General features: G+C 49.3%; 1 protein-coding gene across 1 annotated transcript; it reads left to right on the forward strand.

The window, feature by feature from the left end:
* Nucleotides 1–10101: 10101 nt before the first annotated feature.
* Nucleotides 10102–10881, forward strand: LOC124667745 (monothiol glutaredoxin-S2-like). Its single transcript, XM_047204998.1, has one exon. It carries the CDS (start codon nt 10225–10227, stop codon nt 10588–10590), a length of 366 nt encoding a protein of 121 aa, XP_047060954.1. The 5' UTR covers nt 10102–10224; the 3' UTR covers nt 10591–10881.
* The last annotated feature ends 10710 nt before the right edge of the window (nt 10882–21591 follow it).

The raw sequence follows: 21591 nt of genomic DNA on the forward strand, positions 1-21591 counted from the left end.
AGTGCAGCAAACAAAGTAGTAAATAAAATAAAGCAAGACAAAAACAAAGTAAAGAGATTGGAAGTGGAGACTCCCCTTGCAGAGTGTGTCTTGATCTCCCGGCAACGGCGCCAAAAAAAGAGCTTGATGCGTGCGAGTTAACACACGTCCGTTGGGAACCCCAAGAGGAAGGTGTGATGCGTACGATAGCAAGTTTTCCCTCGCAAGAAATCAAGGCTTATCGAACCGGTAGGAGCCAAGAAGCACGTTGAAGGTTGATGGCGGCGAAGTGTAGTGCGGCGCAACACCAGGGATTTCGGCGCCAACGTGGAACCCGCACAACACAATCAAAGTACTTTGCCCCAACGTAACAGCTGAGGTTGTCAATCTCACCGGCTTGCTCGTAAACAAAGGATTAATTGTATAGTGTGGAAGATGATGTTTGTTTGCGAAGAACGATAAAGAACAATTGCGAGTAAATTGTATTTCAGATGTAAAGAATGGACCGGGGTCCACAGTTCACTAGTGGTGTCTCTCCCATAAGATAAATAGCATGTTGGGTGAACAAATTACGGTTGGGCAATTGACAAATAAAGAAGGCATAACAATGCACATACATATATCATGATGAGTACTATGAGATTTAATCGGGGCATTACGACAAAGTACATAGACCGCTATCCCAGCATGCATCTATGCCTAAATAGTCCACTTTCAGGTTATCATCCGAACCCCTTTCGGTATTAAGTTGTAAACAACAGACAATTGCATTAAGTATGGTGCGTAATGTAATCAACACAAATATCCTTAGACAAAGCATCGATGTTTTATCCCTAGTAGCAACGAGCACATCCACAACCTTAGAACTTTACATCACATCGTCCCGGATTCAATGGAGGCATGAACCCACTATCGAGCAGAAATACTCCCTCTTGGAGTTACAAGTATCAACTTGGCCGAGCCTCTACTAGCAACGGAGAGCATGCAAGAACATAAACAACATATATGATAGATTGATAATCAACTTGACATAGTATTCAATATTCATCGGATCCCAACAAACACAACATGTAGCATTACAGATAGATGATCTTGATCATGATAGGCAGCTCACAAGATCTAACATGATAGCACAATGAGGAGAAGACAACCATCTAGCTACTGCTATGGACCCATAGTCCAGGGGTGAACTACTCACACATCGATCCGGAGGCGATCATGGCGATGAAGGGCCCTCCGGGAGATGATTCCCCTCTCCGGCAGGGTGCCGGAGGCGATCTCCTGAATCCCCCGAGATGGGATTGGCGGCGGCGGCGTCTCTGGATGGTTTTCCGTATCGTGGCTCTCGGTACAGAGGGTTTCGCGACGAAGGCTTTAAGTAGGCGGAAGGGCGGAGTCGGAGGAGTCACGGGGGCCTGATACGTCTCCGACGTATCGATAATTTCTTGTGTTCCATGCCACATTATTGATGTTATCTACATGTTTTATGCACACTTTATGTCATATTCGTGCATTTTCTGGAACTAACCTATTAACAAGATGCCGAAGTGCCGATTGCTTGTTTTCGCTGTTTTTGGTTTCAGAAATCCTAGTAAGGAAATATTCTCGGAATTAGACGAAATCAAAGCCCAGGGGCCTATTTTTCCACGAAGCTTCCAGAAGTCCGAAGACGAAACGAAGTGGGGCCACAGGGGAGCCAAACCCTAGGGCGGCGCGGCCCCCCCCTTGGCCGCGCCGCCCTGTCATCTGGGGCCCCTGTGCCCCCTCTCGACTTGCCCTTCCGCCTACTTAAAGCCTCCGTGACGAAACCCCCAGTACCGAGAACCACGATACGGAAAACCTTCCAGAGACGCCGTCGCCGCCGATCCCATCTCGGGGGATCCAGGAGATCGCCTCCGGCACCCTGCCGGAGAGGGGAATCATCTCCCGGAGGACTCTACGCCGCCATGGTCGCCTCCGGTGTGATGTGTGAGTAGTCTACCCCTGGACTATGGGTCCATAGCAGTAGCTAGATGGTTGTCTTCTCCCCATTGTGCTATCATTGTCGGATCTTGTGAGCTGCCTAACATGATCAAGATCATCTATCTGTAATTCTATATGTTGCGTTTGTTGGGATCCGATGAATAGAGAATACTTGTTATGTTGATTATCAAAGCTATGTCTATGTGTTGTTTATGATCTTGCATGCTCTCCGTTATTAGTAGATGCTTTGGCCAAGTTGATGCTAGTAACTCCAAGAGGGAGTATTTATGCTCGATAGTGGGTTCATGCCTCCGTGAATCCGGAGGAGTGACAAGAACCACTAAGGTTATGGATGTCTGTTGCCACTAGGGATAAAACATTAGTGCTATGTTCAAGGATGTAGTCACTAGTTACATTACGCGCAATACTTAATGCAATTGTCCGTTGTTAGCAACTTAATACTGGAGGGGTTCGGATGATAACCTCGAAGGTGGACTTTTTAGGCATAGATGCAGTTGGATGGCGGTCTATGTACTTTGTCGTAATGCCCAATTAAATCTCACAATACTCATCATAATATGTATGTGCATGGTCATGCTCTCTTTATTTGTCAATTGCCCAAGCTGTAATTTGTTCACCCAACATGCTCGTTCGTCTTATGGGAGAGACACCTCTAGTGAACTGTGGACCCCGGTCCAATTCTCTTTACTGAAATACAATCTACTGCAATACTTGTTCTACTGTTTTCTCGCAAACAATCATCTTCCACACAATACGGTTAATCCTTTGTTACAGCAAGCCGGTGAGATTGACAACCTCACTCGTTTCGTTGGGGCAAAGTACTTTGGTTGTGTTGTGCGGGTTCCACGTTGGCGCCGGAATCCCCGGTGTTGCGCCGCACTACATCTCGCCGCCATCAACCTTCAACGTGCTTCTTGGCTCCTCCTGGTTCGATAAACCTTGGTTTCTTTCTGAGGGAAAACTTGCTGCTGTGCGCATCATACCTTCCTCTTGGGGTTGCCCAACGAACGTGTGAAATACACGCCATCAAGCATAAATTTTCTGGCGCCGTTGCCGGGGAGATCAAGACACGCTGCAAGGGGAGTCTCCACTTCTCAATCTCTTTACTTTGTTTTTGTCTTGCTTAGTTTTATTTACTACTTTGTTTGCTGCACTAAATCAAAATACAAAAAAAAAAAAATTAGTTGCTAGTTTTACTTTACTTGTTATCTTGTTTGCTATATCGAAAACACAAAAAAAATTAGTTTACTTGCATTTACTTTATTCATCATGTTTCCTTTTAATTTTACCACAAAAAGCATACCAGTAGGACATGGGTCTATAGTTGGGAGAAATAATATAGAAGAATTTTTCAATCATGTTAGTACAATTGAAAATTTTGAAGATAGACACTTGGTAGACCTTGCACCTACTTATGAAATTGCTGCTGCGCATTTAGTTCGCTTGTTGGAAACTAAATTTGTTAATCTTAATCCTATAATCCAACACATGTTCTTCACACTTGGTGATATGGAAGAAGGGGAAAAGAAAGATTTTATATTAGAAACCCTTCTTAGAGAATTTGGTGGTCTAGCAAGAGAAGCTAGAAAGGTGTTTGCTAAATTTAATATGCTTGGTTCTCCAACTAATTTTGTTAGTCTCCTTGAAAAGATGGATATGGATAGAATAAGATACACTAATAATATTGATGATGGAGGGGAGATCAAAGCACCAATACCATGTAAGCTCTTAGCTATGAATGATGCATTAGAAAATAACTATGCTTGGCTAGTTCCTGAAAATTTGTTTGATGAGAGTAGCACGCCTAAGACTAATGAAAAGGGAGATGCTGAAACTTATGTATCCAATATACTATGCCTAGTTGAGAAAACTCCACACCCCGCTGAGAATGCATCACCCTTCGATAATACTTGACACACTTTCTCGCGCCTAGGCTGAAAGGCGTTAAAGAAAAGCGCTTATGGGAGACAACCCATGTTTTTACCTACAGTACTTTGTTTTTATTTTGTGTCTTGGAAGTTGTTTACTACTGTAGCAACCTCTCCTTATCTTAGTTTTGAGTTTTGTTGTGCCAAGTTAAGCCGTTGATAGAAAAGTAAGTACTAGATTTGGATTACTGCACAGTTCCAGATTTCTTTGCTGTCACGAATCTGGGTCCACCTCCCTGTAGGTAACTCAGAAAATTATGCCAATTTACGTGCATGATCCTCAGATATGTACACAACTTTCATTCAATTTGAGCATTTTCATTTGAGCAAGTCTGGTGCCATTTTAAAATTCGTCAATACGAACTGTTCTGTTTTGACAGATTCTGCCTTTTATTTCGCATTGCCTCTTTTGCTATGTTGGATGAATTTCTTTGATCCACTAATGTCCAGTAGCATTATGCAATGTCCAGAAGTGTTAAGAATGATTGTGTCACCTCTGAATATGTCAATTTATATTGTGCACTAACCCTCTAATGAGTTGTTTCGAGTTTGGTGTGGAGGAAGTTTTCAAGGATCAAGAGAGGAGTATGATGCAACATGATTAAGGAGAGTGAAAGCTCTAAGCTTGGGGATGCACCCGGTGGTTCACCCCTGCATATATCAAGAAGACTCAAGCGTCTAAGCTTGGGGATGCCCAAGGCATCCCCTTCTTCATCAACAAATTATCCGGTTCCTCCCCTGAAACTACATTTTTATTCGGCCACATCTTATGTGCTTTTTCTTGGAGCGTCGGTTTGTTTTTGTTTTTGTTTTGTTTGAATAAAATGGATCCTAGCATTCACTTTATGGGAGAGATACACGCTCCGCTGTAGCATATGGACAAATATGTCCTTGGTTTCTACTCATAGTATTCATGGCGAAGTTTCTTCTTCGTTAAATTGTTATATGGTTGGAATTGGAAAATGATACATGTAGTAATCGCTATAAATGTCTTGGGTAATGTGATACTTGGCAATTGTTGTGCTCATGTTTAAGCTCTTGCATCATATGCTTTGCACCCATTAATGAAGAAATACATAGAGCATGCTAAAATTTGGTTTGCATATTTGGTTTCTCTAAGGTCTAGATAATTTCTAGTATTGAGTTTGAACAACAAGGAAGACGGTGTAGAGTCTTATAATGTTTTCAATATGTCTTTTATGTGAGTTTTGCTGCACCGGTTCATCCTTGTGTTTGTTTCAAATAAGCCTTGCTAGCCTAAACCTTGTATCGAGAGGGAATACTTCTCATGCATCCAAAATACTTGAGCCAACCACTATGCCATTTGTGTCCACCATACCTACCTATACTACATGGTATTTTCCCGCCATTCCAAAGTAAATTGCTTGAGTGCTACCTTTAAAATTCCATCATTCACCTTTGCAATATATAGCTCATGGGACAAATAGCTTAAAAACTATTGTGGTATTGAATATGTAATTATGCACTTTATCTCTTATTAAGTTGCTTGTTGTGCGATAACCATGTTTATCGGGGAACGCCATCAACTCATTGTTGAATTTCATGTGAGTTGCTATGCATGTTCGTCTTGTCCGAAGTAAGGGCGATCTACACTCGAGTTGAATGGTTTGAGCATGCATATTGTGAGAGAAGAACATTGGGCCGCTAACTAAAGCCATGATCCATGGTGGAAGTTTCAGTTTTGGACAAACATCCTCAAATCTCTAATGAGAAAATAATTAATTGTTGTCAAATGCTTAAAGCATTAAAAGAGGAGTCCATTATCCGTTGTCTATGTTGTCCCGGTATGGATGTCTAAGTTGAGAATAATCAAAAGCGAGAAATCCAAATGCGAGCTTTCTCCTTAGACCTTTGTACAAGCGGCATAGAGGTACCCCTTTGTGAAACTTGGTTAAAGCATATGTATTGCGGTGATAATCCGGGTAGTCCAAGCTAATTAGGACAAGGTGCGGGCACTATTGGTACACTATGCATGAGGCTTGCAACTTATAAGATATAATTTACATGATGCATATGCTTTATTACTACCGTTGACAAAATTGTTTCATGTTTTCAAAATCAAAGCTCTAGCACAAATATAGCAATCGATGCTTTTCCTCTATGAGGACCATTCTTTTACTTTCAATGTTGAGTCAGTTCACCTATTTCTATCCACCTCAAGAAGCAAACACTTGTGTGAACTGTGCATTGATTCCTACATACTTGCTTATTGCACTTATTATATTACTCTATGTTGACAATATCCATGAGATATACATGTTACAAGTTGAAAGCAACCGCTGAAACTTAATCTTCTTTTGTGTTGCTTCAATGCCTTTACTTTGAATTATTGCTTTATGAGTTAACTCTTATGCAAGACTTATTGATGCTTGTCTTGAAGTGCTATTCATGAAAAGTCTTTGCTTTATGATTCACTTGTTTACTCATGTCATACATATTGTTTTGATCGCTGCATTCACTACATATGCTTTACAAATAGTATGATCAAGATTATGATGGCATGTCACTCCGAAATTATCTCGTGTTATCGTTTTACCTGCTCGGGACGAGCGGAACTAAGCTTGGGGATGCTGATACGTCTCCGACGTATCGATAATTTCTTGTGTTCCATGCCACATTATTGATGTTATCTACATGTTTTATGCACACTTTATGTCATATTCGTGCATTTTCTGGAACTAACCTATTAACAAGATGCCGAAGTGCCAGTTGCTGTTTTCTGCTGTTTTTGGTTTCAGAAATCCTAGTAAGGAAATATTCTCGGAATTAGACGAAATCAAAGCCCAGGGGCCTATTTTTCCACGAAGCTTCCAGAAGTCCGAAGACGAAACGAAGTGGGGCCACAGGGGAGCCAAACCCTAGGGCGGCGCGGCCCCCCTTGGCCGCGCCGCCCCGTCATCTGGGGCCCCTGTGCCCCCTCTCGACTTGCCCTTCCGCCTACTTAAAGCCTCCGTGACGAAACCCCCGGCACCGAGAACCACGATACGGAAAACCTTCCCGGAGACGCCGGCGCCGCCGATCCCATCTCGGGGGATCCAGGAGATCGCCTCCCGCACCCCGCCGGAGAGGGGAATCATCTCCCGGAGGACTCTACGCCGCCATGGTCGCCTCCGGTGTGATGTGTGAGTAGTCTACCCCTGGACTATGGGTCCATAGCAGTAGCTAGATGGTTGTCTTCTCCCCATTGTGCTATCATTGTCGGATCTTGTGAGCTGCCTAACATGATCAAGATCATCTATCCGTAATTCTATATGTTGCGTTTGTTGGGATCCGATGAATAGAGAATACTTGTTATGTTGATTATCAAAGCTATGTCTATGTGTTGTTTATGATCTTGCATGCTCTCCGTTATTAGTAGATGCTTTGGCCAAGTTGATGCTAGTAACTCCAAGAGGGAGTATTTATGCTCGATAGTGGGTTCATGCCTCTGTGAATCTGGAGGAGTGACAAGAACCACTAAGGTTATGGATGTGCTTGTTGCCACTAGGGATAAAACATTAGTGCTATGTTCAAGGATGTAGTCACTAGTTACATTACGCGCAATACTTAATGCAATTGTCTCGTTGTTAGCAACTTAATACTCGGAGGGGTTCGGATGATAACCTGAAGGTGGACTTTTAGGCATAGATGCGGTTGGATGGCGGTCTATGTACTTTGTCGTAATGCCCAATTAAATCTCACAATACTCATCATAATATGTATGTGCATGGTCATGCTCTCTTTATTTGTCAATTGCCCAACTGTAATTTGTTCACCCAACATGCTGTTCGTCTTATGGGAGAGACACCTCTAGTGAACTGTGGACCCCGGTCCAATTCTCTTTACTGAAATACAATCTACTGCAATACTTGTTCTACTGTTTTCCGCAAACAATCATCTTCCACACAATACGGTTAATCCTCTGTTACGGCAAGCCGGTGAGATTGACAACCTCAGCGTTTCGTTGGGGCAAAGTACTTTGGTTGTGTTGTGCGGGTTCCACGTTGGCGCCGGAATCCCCGGTGTTGCGCCGCACTACATCTCGCCGCCATCAACCTTCAACGTGCTTCTTGGCTCCTCCTCGGTTCGATAAACCTTGGTTTCTTTCCGAGGGAAAACTTGCTCGCTGTGCGCATCATACCTTCCTCTTGGGGTTGCCCAACGAACGTGTGAAATACACGCCATCGGGGCCCCACACGCTAGGGCCGCGCGGGCCCCCTCAGGCCGCGCCGCCCTAGTGTGGCGGCGCCCCGTGGCCCCACTTCGTTTCTCCTCGGTCTTCCGGAAGCTTCGTGGAAAAATAAGCCCCCGGGCGTTGATTTCGTCCAATTCCGAGAATATTTCCTTACTAGGATTTCTGAAACCAAAAATAGCAGAAAACGACAGAATCGGCTCTTCGGCATCTCGTCAATAGGTTAGTGCCGGAAAATGCATAATAATGACATATAATGTGTATAAAACATGTGAGTATCATCATAAAAGTAGCATGGAACATAAGAAATTATGGATACGTTTGAGACGTATCAAGCCCATCCCCGCTACACAGGGGACGCTCCGGCACGCCGGACAAAACGAAATGAGAGGCGAGGAGGCGCGGGCCCGATGCGTCAGCGGCTCGGACGCTCAACCGCCGCCTACGTAGCGACGGTGAAGTTACCGGGAAGTGGAACCGTCGCATTAGCAACCGCGTCAACCGACGCGCCAACCGCCGGAATGGAGCGCAAACTCCTCAGAAGAGCAACCGCCGCTCTCTTCGACTTCTGCGCCGCCGTTCATCCGCGCTCAATAAGGCCCGTACGTAGGCGCTTTCGGATCTTCAACCGGCCACCATTCATCCAAGCTTCTCCTCACGATGAGCTACATCTCCGATCTTCCATCTGACACCTCCAGCGAGGGCAAGCCTCCAGGATGGCGCCATTGGTGGGACAGAGTCCGGACGCCTAGCAGCGGTGATGATTCCCCGCCGCCACTTGACAGCGCGGAGGAATGACAGGCCGTGGAGGAGGAAGCGGAGGAGGAAGGGTCTGAGGAGGTGGCGGCGGCCCGTGCGAAGGCGGAGGCGGACGCGAAAGCGAAGGCCAAGGCCGAGGCGCAACCGGCGAGCACCGGCGACGACGAGGAGGACACAAGTTCCTCCGACGCGTCGACCGACACCGCCTATTCGGAAGAGGTGACAAGTAGGAAGCGCCACCGTGATGAGGACGACGAGACGGGGCCATCATCAAAGAAGAAGAAGTAGTAGTTTAAAATAATTTATATGTAATTTGATTATGTTTTTTCGAAGTTTTATATGTAATTTATTTATGGTGCACCGATTTGAATATTAGTAAAGAGTTTTCTTCTATCTATTAAAATTACTTTTAAGTTTTGGAGGCGGCGTTTGGAGGATACGGCTGGGGAGCGACATCGCTGCACGAACAAAACACGTCCCAAACGCTCAATTAGTGCTGTTTGTGGGACGGTTTGGGGACACGACTGGACATCTCTTAGTGTCCATTTCGCGGCGGGCGCTGGAGATGCCCTAACCGCGACACTGTCGCGTGCGTCGGCCACGCGATGGCTGGTGACGCCAGCTCCGGCGTCAGAAACTCTTCCCGTCTTCGTCGTCGCAATTATGGAGCCGTTTTTCACACTTGACACCACGTCACGCAGTGCCACTGTGTTCTTGTTTGACGAAGCCGGCATCGACGGAGGAGGATGGATCGTACCGTGGAGAGTTCCGATGCCGGCATCTCCGGGTCCGGGCAGCCTTGGCGCAGAATCTTCCTAGCTCGTAGCTACCGACGGGTGGTTCGCGTTGCCCCGGATATCCCACTCACCAACCCAGCCCCCCAAAAATATCGCACGTCGAACCTGTGCAAAACGGATTCCATCGCAAGTTACAAAACCGAAGAAAATGCCACTTGGAATTCGTACTGCTGCTGCTATCTCGGAGGTCGGAGCCGGAGAAGAATAGGAGCAATTTCCTTTCACCGTTGCCGTGGTACCGTCGTCAGCTAGCTCGGATTCTTTCGTACTCCGGCTAGCTAGAATTTAATGCCCGCTCGCTGTCCGTCTCCAGCCACGTGGTGACGCAACCTCTCAGGCCCCGCCGCTACCCTGTCACCGCGCGCTCGCCTGACGTCACCTCCCCACCCCGGCCCATGTGCCGCTCCGGCCTCCTCTATATATAAACCCGCCGAGCCAAGCTCGCCTCTCCCGTCTCCCTCCACCTCCTCCGGATCCACCCATATTCACGGCGGGGCCGCCCTGTCTCACACACCGTTCCCTTTGGGATCGCCGGCCGTCCTTAACTAATCCCATCCATCTTCACGGCAGCGTCGGTGGGTCGAGCATGCAAGCGGTGGCGAGCATCCGGCGGGGGCTGACCATCGACCCGGCCGGGGAGGAGGAGGCCCCGGCGGAGCGGTTCGGGCGCCTGGTCCGGGAGAGCCCCGTGGTGATCTTCGCGCGCCGCGGCTGCTACATGGCTCACGTCATGAAGAGCCTGCTGGCAGCCGTGGGCGCCCACGCCACCGTCATCGAGCTGGAGGGCGCCGCGGAGGAGCTCGCGGCGGCGGAGGCCGGGGGCCAGAACGCGGCCGTGCCGGCGCTCTTCGTCGGCGGCGCGCCCGTCGGCGGACTCGAGGGCCTCATGGGGCTCCACCTCAGCGGCCGCCTCGTCCCGCGCCTCAGGGAGGTCGGCGCACTCTACGTCTAGCGCAAGCTCCATCTCGCTAAGCCTCGATCCCCTCCCTCCCGCGCATCTCTCTCGCGCGCACGTGCGCGCGCACGCTTCATCGATCTTTTCTGTATGTACATATGATGAAAACCACTGTCGAGTTCTGTAATTTGCAAACTTTAGAGGAGCCATGGAGTAAGAAACTACACGATATATAAGTTGTGTACTGCAGTTTCTGCCAAGCTTTAGAGGAGTCAAGCATGAACTATATAGGTGGGTTTAATTTCAAGACAAATTAAAGGGCTGGGCCTAAATGTGATTATTACTTTACTTAGGACTCTCTACTCCTCCAGTACTCCTACTAGCAGCTGCTAGCTGTTTGAAACCACTGTTAATTTGCTGAGCTCACTTGTTTAAAATCCTGCTTCTATTTTGTCCTGATGTGATGTTCCTCTTTGGTGCGAAAATTAACTAGTGATCACCGCGCACGCACATGATTGACGTATAATCATGCTCGGAAGCCGATTATTCTATGGCAGCAAGATAACATATTCAAGTGCCGAGGTGGGGGGTGGGTAATGGAGGGGGACGTCACCACTAACTTGCAACCCTAATGGCCGCTTTGCGGGCAATGATCGATATGACAAAATGGGCATCATTCTCACTTGGTACGCAAACGCAACGTAGCTGGTATACAGCCATGCAAAAGTTCTGATAATGGAAATAATGTAATTTGTCAAATCCTTTGTAGAAATAGCAATATGTACTCCATCTTCCATCAGTGGAAGATGATACTCTAGGCAATAGAGCTGACCTTAGCTGTCTTTCCTTCCCCGTTGTAAGAGCATCTTCAGCGGTCTGATCCATTTTCGATACCAAATATATCTGTTTACATCGAACCTTGGACACTAAAGGAGTCAAACATAAGCGTTGTTATAAACGCGACAAACAAATAACGAAGGACAAAAAAGAAATTGCCGAGGAGATACAAGATTTAACGTGAAAAACCCCTCTAACACCGAGGGCGAAAAACCATGAGCGCCTGTTGCGGTCAGAAACCCACCGGCGGGCAGCGACGGGCAACACTGTAGAGCCGGGAGGCTCCCAGGACTGCGGCTGGCCCTGGTCCCTCCGAGCGACGGCCCGCAAAGACTCGGCACGCACGTCCGATGCTGGTGCAAGAGCGTGCCACCTGACCTATACCGGTCGGGAAGGTGTTGGATTTGCCTCGCTTAGTTTCCTGCATGGCATACACGTAAACATTAAATACGAGCCTCGATCGGCTCTCGGGTTGTCCCGTGAATCGGCTCAAAGAGCCGATCCACCCATGATGCGTACGAGGTGTACGATCGGATGGTGGTCCCGCTTGATCGAAATAAAGCTAAAACGACCTACTACGATTTAGGGTTTTCACCGCATAATCGGAACATCCTACTCGTGATTGAGCCCGGCGGCCACGCACGGTGATCGTAAACCGACCCTAGACAAGGCCTAAAAACCAACACGAAGTTGATCCTCGGAACATCCTGTCTAGGGCTAGCAAACTACACCCTACGCGCCACTCGGATCCTTCAACCCGTTTGTAAGGCCTAACTATGCAGATATTAAACTAATCCTTGACGAACAAGGAGCAACCATAACGGATCGGATCTACTAAATAATGATCAAGCGAGGTGCCGCCCTTACGCCTAAGATAGGTGTAAGGACGGCTAGACGTCTAAGGGTTGCACGACGACGAGCATATGATACGATGAACAATGCTAACCCTAACACATCTATGATAACTACGTTGCTCGCCATCAAAAAGGCTTCGATACGAGCAACGCATGAACAACGAATAAACGTGTATCGCCTAGATCGCAAGATGCGATCTAGGCAGCATGATGCTTACCCGGAAGAAACCCTCGAGACAAGGGAGTTGGCGATGCGCCTAGATTGGTTTGTGGTGAACGTGATTGTTGTTTATTTCATAAACCCTAGATACATATTTATAGTCCGTAGACTCTCTAATGTGGGAATAATCCCAACCGGGCACGAGCCCAAACTCTATCTAACCGACACGTATCCTACTATATTACAGATACACGGGCAAACTAGCCCAAACTTTGTATACAAGGCCGATTCATGTATTTCTTCTATGTATACTCTTCAAGCCCATCTTCAATCGCGGCCCACCTCTGATCCGGTCAAATTCTGGTGATAACACATGCCCCCCTGGTTTTGGAAATGACAATTCCAAAACCATTATGCTTTTCGTCGGGTCACGTCGTGGCAGAGCCGAACCGTCGCAGTATCCCTCATCATGATGCCTTGCCTCCTCAATTCCTTTGCAAGATTTGATAGCTTTAACATCTCTCCCTCGGAAACCGCAATGGCATTAAATCTCCACTGTACCTCCTTTTATTTAACCGTGTCGAACGATTCGCCACTTCATCCTCTTGCTCTGTTCCGGCCATCGGCACCTAAAAAACCCTCTTTCCCTGTAGCAATGTCTTCCTCTTCCTCCATCTCCTCAGGCCTCTCTTTCCAATCTTCCTCCTCGAGCGAGCAGGAGTGGAACTTCGACCACGTGCCAGACGGCCCACCAGAAGCACTCGTCGGGTCAGATGGTGACTTACCTCTGACCGATGGGGAGGACGACCTCGAGTTCCTCATCGAAGGGGAGCTAAAGAGCAAGAGCGAAGACGACCTCTACTCCTGGGCGAACCTCACCTCCTCCGACGAGGAGGAGGAAGAAAAAGAAGTAGAGGAAGAAGAAGAAGAGGAGGAGGATGATTCCTCCTCCTCCGCTGGGTATCCGCCGGCGAAGCGCTTCCGCGCTTGGGCGGACAGCGAGGATGATGATGATGACGAGGAAGAAGAGGCCCCGGTCGAGGGCTGGGGCAGCAGCGACGAGGGACTCTCCGGAAGCAGCGCCGACGGCAGCTACGATGCCGACGACGAGGCCAGCGAGGATTAGTAATGTAGGACTAGTAGCTCCTGAGCAATCGGCTCTTCTTTTGTTCTTCCTTTCTTGAGCAGTCGGCTCTTCATTGTAAAAAACCCCCTTATTAATGAAGAAGAATTTCCTCAGCTGATTTTGCCCTTTTACCAATTTTGCCGATTGCTAAAATAAGTTAGCAAATCAAGAGCCGATGGCAGCGCATCGGACCTTGCCATGAAACGCGAGCAAAGCCAACAGAAACGGCTCTGACCCTGTAGATGATGACGGCTTCCCTTTCAGGCTCCTTTCAGCAGTTCTGGTGGTCTTCTTTTGCAACAACTCATCGCCTTCGAAGAAGGTTATGACGCAGGGTCAGCCGATGACACCCCAATCGGCTTCTAAAAGCAGATCATCTGCCAGGTCAGCTGCCCCCGAGCCTCGGCCAAGGCGAAAACGGTGGTGAGGACACACAATTCAGACCAATGGACCCGAGCTCGAGCAAATCAGAAAAAACCACCATGCAGAGCCAGCCAAAGCCGAACACCTTCCTTCCGTTGAAAGCCGATGTTGCAGATGATCACCAACGGCTTAATGAGCCAAAATTCTTCTGACAAGGTTGTCTTGTACGCCAAAACTCCTCTGACATCACTGCTGAACTGGCAACCTTGCGCACAGAGTTGGAGGTCCTCGTGTCTTGAACACGCAACTGGTAGATCCCATGGAATTTGTGCCAGAGTCGATGGCTGCGCATCGGCTTTGTTCCTTAGCTCTAAAGTCGATGTCCGTGCATCGGCTATACATCATGAGACACCTCATGAGAAAAAAAAAATTTACTGGCCGATTTTTCTATCGGCCCCCAATATCTCACTGCACATGATATCTCACTGCACATGTATCGCATATGTTCATCCGATTAGGTGCCCCCCGAGCCGAATCTGCCAGGTAACTGCGGATATCGGCTCTGTAGCTAGCCAAGGCACTGTATTTGAACGTCGGCTCCGTTAGGACCAATGTTGACTTCTTCCAGCTCATCAGCCGACGTACATCCGCTGCCCATTAGATCGACGTTGAACACAGGCAAAACGTATTGTGAGGATAATTTTGGCCGATTGCTGGAATCGGCCTCCATGTTGATTGACTAACTCAATGAAGGTTTGTAATGTTCCTCCATAGCTCTTCGTGGCCGATCACACGGATCGGCATCGCCACGTTTGTCCATAGATGTTGCTCTTGTTACACGGTTAGGCCGGTGGATAAGACCAGCCTCACCCCGTCCTTTGTCACGTCGATGCGCTCGCAGTCGTCCAAATTGATGCCTGAGAGTGGCTCTTGGCATGTTGTCTCCCAAACGTTCATGCCAGCCGTTGATATCTCGGCTGAATCATCTGCGTGGACGACCTCTACTTCATCTCCGTCCCACTGTATTAAACATTGGTGCATCGTGGACGGAATGCAACAGTTGGCGTGGATCCAATCTCTCCCTAGCAAGACAGCATAGGTGCTCTTGCTGTCGACAATAAAGAACGTCGTAGGGATGGTTTTCCTTCTTACGGTCAGATCCACGTTCAGAACACCTTGTGCATCAGATGCTTGGCCGTTGAAATCGCTCAGTGTCACGTTGGTCTTGATCAGATCCGAGCTAGAGCGTCCCAACCGACATAGCATGGAGTATGGCATAATGTTGACTGCCGCTCCGGTGTCCACCAACATCTTGTTGACAGGCTGCCCATTGATATAGCCTCGCAAGTACGGGGCCTTCGGATGTCCGTAGCTTCTTTCTCGTGGCTTCTCAAAGATAACCGGCCGTGGGCCGCAGATCAAGTTGTGCCACGGGTGCTTCGTCTAATCCTCGGAGCACTAAACTCCGTCGGAAGGATGAACACCATGTTTGTGCCAGCCGATGTCTCATCCTCGGCTTTCCTCTGTCCGGGCGCCACTCTTTCCTTTGTGGCCGACCTTCTTCGTCCGTGGTTCGCTGAATTTTCGCGGCCGGATCAGTGCCGCGCCTTCCTTAACGTGTGCGGTATAACCTTTCGGCTTCCTCCGCACCACGTAGTCGCTGAACCCTACGCTTTTGGGAACGGCTGAGTCCATCGGGGCACCACCTTGGCCGATGATACTTATCTTCTTCTTCATCATCGTCCTCTAGTTCCTCGAGATCTTCTACCGGAGAGGACTCGGCGTGCTTGTTCCGAGGCGGGAGAGGCCCTAGACGTTTGAACACGGACACGTTAGCCGCATCCTTCTTCTTTTGTCTACATTCTCGGCGGCTGCCGATTGCAGGCAATCGGCTCATTCCCGAATCCCAGCAGTGTCCGAAGAAGGGGCAGTCCCGGTGCCTATCCACGTCGTCTTGCTCTCTCGACTTTTCCTTGGCGTGGCGCTCATATCTCTCCTCGTCGCGATCATGCCGACGGTGTCTCCTCGGCGTCCCTAGCCGCACGATCTCTTTCATCATCGTCGTTGTATCGTCGGCGTTGGTCGTATTGACTCACATATTTGTTGAGGAGGTGATCGAAAGAGGTCGCCGATATCTCACGTTCCTCACTTCTCCCTCTCGTGATATAGCGCTTGCCATCGTGACGGAGCCGATCGCTTGGAACGGCTTCCTCCTTGTCTTTGCTATGAGAGCAGCTGCCCTCGTCTCCGTCCTTACCAGAGTGGTGCCCAGGTCCTACCATGTTGATGTTGAACGAGAATCCTGGCTGGCACCCTCCAGGGCAAGTGCACTCCACCATGTTAACGGCGGGGAAGGGGTGTGTGTCGACCTTCATGGCGTACTGGCTGAAAATTAGACGCCCTTGTTCTATCGCCATTTGGACCCGCCGACGCCACACCCTGCAGTCGTTGGTGGCATGGGTGAACGTGTTATGCCACTTGCGCATGGCTTTCCGTTCAGCTCCTCGAGCCGTGGGGATCTTGTGGCCTTCGGGTACCTTTAGTCGCTTCTCCTTAAGTAAGAGGTCGAAAATTTGCTCAGCCTTGGTGACATCGAAGTCAAACCCTCTTGGAGGACCTTGTGGCTTAACCCACTTACGGGACACGGGGCTTGCCCCCGAGTCCATTCAGCCACTGCTACCTCTTGATCTCCCGCGAGCCTTCATCTTCATCCGCCTCAACCAGGACCACCGCACGCTTGAATTTATCCCGGTATACATCCGGGTGGCGCCGTTCATATATCGATAGCTTTTGCACCATGTGCGCCAGTGAAGGGTAGTCTGCTTGGGAGGCCACGTCCTTAATCGGTGATGCGAGACCCACCACCGCCAACTCGACTGCTTCTTTCTCAGTCACACGAGCCGAATAGCATCGGTTCCTAACGGTCCTGAAGCGCTGGACGTATTCTGAAACTGTTTCTCCGCGCTTCTGTCGTACTTGTGCTAGATCGGCAATGCCAGCCTCGGAAGCCTCTGAGTGATACCGCATGTGGAACTCGCTCTTCCAACTGCTTCCAAGTCCGGATTGAGTCCGGTGGCAACGATGTGTACCACCCGAAAGCCGATCATGTGAGGGACCGTGCGAAGAACCTCACACGCAGCTCATCCGATGCCGAGATCGTGCCCAGCTGTGCCAAATATCGGCTCACATGCTCGATGGAGCCGGAACCATCCGATCCATTAAACTTGGAGAAATCAGGGAGCCTATATTTGGGTGGTAGCGGGATCAATTCGTACTCGTTGGGGTACGGCTTGGAATAGCCGATTGTCCTCCTTTTCGGCACCATGCCGAACTGGTCTTTTAAGATGGTACTAATCTGATCCGCGGTGCTAGCTGTAGGAATCGAACTCTGAAGATTCGCCGGAGTGGCATACTTAGCCAGCCATGTTTGCTTTTCCAGCTCTGAGCCAACTGCAGGAGCTGGGCTCTGGAGGTTTGTCGGAGTGGCATACTTAGCTAGCCACGTCTGCTTCTCAAGGTCTGTTCCCGAAGTTCCTCCTGCTGTTCCAGAAATCCCTGCTGTTGCAGTCTGGTTTGTGAGTGCCCGAGCCATCGCAGCTCCGGCACGTATGTGCACGTGTATCCGTGAGGGATCTCCTTAGGCGCCTCATGCAAGAACTGGTTGTCACTGGGGTCACCACCGATCTTGAAGACGACGTATGCCGGTGAACTCAGCACTTCTGGTGCTGCCAATGCGAATGGCAGCGGTGGACGGGACTGGAGTGGCATCTCTCCTTGGTGAGTCCCTAGAGCTGGTCCTGACGGAGAGTACTGATGCCTCATGATTTCCTGGATCACGCGAAGAGCGACACGCTCCAAAGTGTTCACCGAGGCTCTCGTAATGGCGGTGTAGCGAATGTGCTACCATGAAGTTAATCTCCTGACGCAGGGACCTGGTGCGTTCTTCTGACGGGGCAGACAGGTCCACTCCATCGAGCGCGCCTTCAGGTGAGAACCCTTTCCACCTGATGCCGTGTGAGCGGGTTCTGTGAAAAGAGCCGATGAGATCGGCTTCGAGGATTGCTTTGACATCGTCATACTTCTTCTTGAGCTCCTCGGTCAGATCCTCGTACGTGACTGGAGTGCCTTCCGCCATCTCAGATGTAGATGGCGATGCGGTTGATGTCGAAGATTGTCCCACCGGGCGTGCCGAATGTGTTGCGGTCGAAACCCACCGGCGGGCAGCGACGGGCAACACCGTAGAGCCGGGAGGCTCCCGGGATCGCGGCTGGCCCCTGGTCCCTCCGAGCGATGGCCCGCAAAGACTCGCGCACGCACGACCGATGCCGGTGCAAGGGCGTGCCACCTGACCTATACCCGGTCGGAAGGTGTTGGATTTGCCTCGCTTAGTTTCCCGCATGGCATACACGTAAACATTAAATACGAGCCTCGATCGGCTCTCAGAGTTGTCCCGTGAATCGGCTCAAAGAGCCGATCCACCCATGATGCGTACGAGGTGTACGATCGGATGGTGGTCCCGCTTGATCGAAATAAAGCTAAAACGACCTACTACGATTTAGGGTTTTCACCGCATAATCGGAACATCCTACTCGTGATTGAGCCTCGGCGGCCACGCACGGTGATCGTAAACCGACCCTAGACAAGGCCTAAAAACCAACACGAAGTTGATCCTCGGAACATCCTCGTCTAGGGCTAGCAAACTACACCCTACGCGCCACTGGATCCTTCAACCCGTTTGTAAGGCCTAACTATGCAGATATTAAACTAATCCTTGACGAACAAGGAGCAACCATAACGGATCGGATCTACTAAATAATGATCAAGCGAGGTGCCGCCCTTACGCCTAAGATAGGTGTAAGGACGGCTAGACGTCTAAGGGTTGCACGACGACAGCATATGATACGATGAACAATGCTAACCCTAACACATCTATGATAACTACGTTGCTCGCCATCAAAAAGGCTTCAAGTACGAGCAACGCATGAACAACGAATAAACGTGTCATCGCCTAGATCGCAAGATGCGATCTAGGCAGCATGATGCTTACCCGGAAGAAACCCTCGAGACAAGGGAGTTGGCGATGCGCCTAGATTGGTTTGTGGTGAACGTGATTGTTGTTTATTTCATAAACCCTAGATACATATTTATAGTCCGTAGACTCTCTAATGTGGGAATAATCCCAACCGGGCACGAGCCCAAACTCTATCTAACCGACACGTATCCTACTATATTACAGATACACGGGCAAACTAGCCCAAACTTTGTATACAAGGCCGATTCATGTATTTCTTCTATGTATACTCTTCAAGCCCATCTTCAATCGCGGCCCACCTCTGATCCGGTCAAATTCTGGTGATAACAGCGCCACCCAACAAATACTTCATTATATCGGAGAATATTTACAAACGTTGTGGGTTATCTTATAATCTGATAAACCCTAGCTGACGGCTTACAAGAGGTATATATAGGCGGTGGCATCGATCCGTACCGATTTGTCCCAAGCCTACCCGACGACGGGCCTCGCTCCGCTCGTCATAAGTTAGCCTCCCTTAGTATGAATTTGGATCACAATATAATAAGTGCTTTCCGTTTCGGTCGAGGCTGCCCCAACATCCTCATGCAATTTTTTTTTATTGATAGTACGGTTATTTGAAATCGGGATGGGGAAAACATAAATTAAGTAGACTAAATTAAATCCCTTGCTAGGTAGGATGTGCGCCATGGCCACCTAGTCCTCGTCACCGAGTTCGTTGAAGGTCCACGACACCATGGACATGCCCATCAGCATTGCCGTTGTTGCTGAAGAGACCTCCGTCTTCCTCCTTGTCCCCATCCTCGCCACGGTGTCCGCAACGACGCATTGTTAACCCAAATTTAAGCCGCAAATGAATCACCGCGGACATACTTCTCTATTTACAGCGGGTCGCTGGGCTAGGATTTTGCCCACACTATGTCATAATTAACCAAACTAATTTTAGCTACGAAACATGGCGGGTCGGGTTGTAAGTAAGCCACGTACATGAGGCCACGTATCATTGTTGATCGTACGTACGTTGCGTTTAGGAGAAGAAACGACGGGAGAAACGTAGAGTAAAGACGTGCGGTTGCTAACACTCCAAGCCAATTGCGTCGATCCGTGTATGGCGGCAGGGGCACGTGCCAAGGGCTTAATTCCCGGCGGGAAATAGAATACGGACGGAGGGAGCTGACGTAGTAGGCCAAATTTTAGACTGTGGTGTACGCAGCGAACGAGACAAGCTGCACACGATCCCACACTGTTCACCCGTGCACACAGTTTTACTACTCCTGCACCTGCAGTGCAGGCCATGGTCAGGTATTAACTAGCCATGGGCCGCCTCTGAAAGATACTAGTCCCGAGACAGACGGGCAGCAAACAATCTCAGCTGACGTGGTCGTGTCAGGCCACGTAAAATCGCCAAAAAAAAATTGTCTTAGAAATAGGCCAGTGCTGACATATGGTTGGGCGTAATAGTGATAATCAAACTGTAGCCCACGTTTCAAAAAAAAAAAAAAATCAAATTGTAGCCAGAGAAATTTCGGCACTCCCAGGCAAGGGTGTTCGATTTCGTTTCAATACCGGCGCAAAACGGATCGAATATAACCGAAAGGGTTCCTTTTGAAATAGGTTTTCTCTCCGCTGGATAAATAAAGCTGCGACAACCAAATCGATACGAGGTGGAGAGGAGAACATCTTATAAAGAAAATTGAATAAAAACAAAAAAGAACACACAAACCTAAACTTGCCTCCGAGGACATTGACACGAGACTGAGTCGAGTCGGGACTCCACGACGAAGCCTCCAAGACGGTAACAACGCATTGCTCCGCCGCCATCGAGACCGCGGAGTCTAGGGTTATCACCCAGGGTGGATACCCACAACGACGCCCCCAATAGGGTTACGACACCCGCAGGCATCCGCATACCACACCCGTTGGCGCCGAGACGTTGAACTTTCATCCGGAAGCATCCGCATACCACATATGTGAAGTCAGTCAGCCGCTTGTTGTCGCCAAATTAGCTTCCAAAACACGATCTAGGAGTGCCAAAGCCGAAGCGCCGCCAACACCAGAATCCCCCATCGTCCGCTCCTCACCATCCCCATGACCGAAGAATGAGACCAACACCACACCGCCACATTTCCCACCGTAGAACCATCCGTGTAGTCCACCTTCCGAGGCCGTTGCCTCGGCATCCCCACAAACTCGAGCCCATGACTTGATCAGCACACCGCAACACGAAGTGGACAGGGTAAGGCTTCACCATAGCCAGCAGCAGAGTACACGTCAACCGAGGAGAGGGATCCGCCCCGCCACATGAGGTACACGCCGTTTGGATGCATTAGCACAACCGAGTAGGGCTAGAACATGCCCACCGCCTGCCAGGCCTCGATCAAGCACCATTAACTGTGACGCAGCGCTGCTGTGCCCAGCCCACCGCCGCCATCCACCAGCAGGTCCGTGCCATACCTATCGACGCAGCCTCACTCCTCGTAAGACGACCCCCGCCGAGACAATACACCGCCACAAAGAAGCACCCCCATTGTGATGCCCCCGGACATAGCCGCGCTAAAACTGACGCCACCACGTCGCCGGTCAAGACGGTCAATTTTTCCGCACCAAAGAACCCGCTACCGCACGCAGCAAGAGCATTACCTCGACCCTCCCGAACGGGGGAGGAACCACACGACTATTTTGCCAA

The sequence above is a fragment of the Lolium rigidum genome, chromosome 6 (genome assembly GCF_022539505.1).
Source record: "Lolium rigidum isolate FL_2022 chromosome 6, APGP_CSIRO_Lrig_0.1, whole genome shotgun sequence".
NCBI classification, from domain to species: domain Eukaryota; kingdom Viridiplantae; phylum Streptophyta; class Magnoliopsida; order Poales; family Poaceae; genus Lolium; species Lolium rigidum.

Coding starts and splice junctions, on each gene's coding strand:
- LOC124667745 (XM_047204998.1), top strand. CDS start 10,225: ATGCAAGCGGTGGCGAGCATCCGGCGGGGGCTGACCATCGACCCGGCC.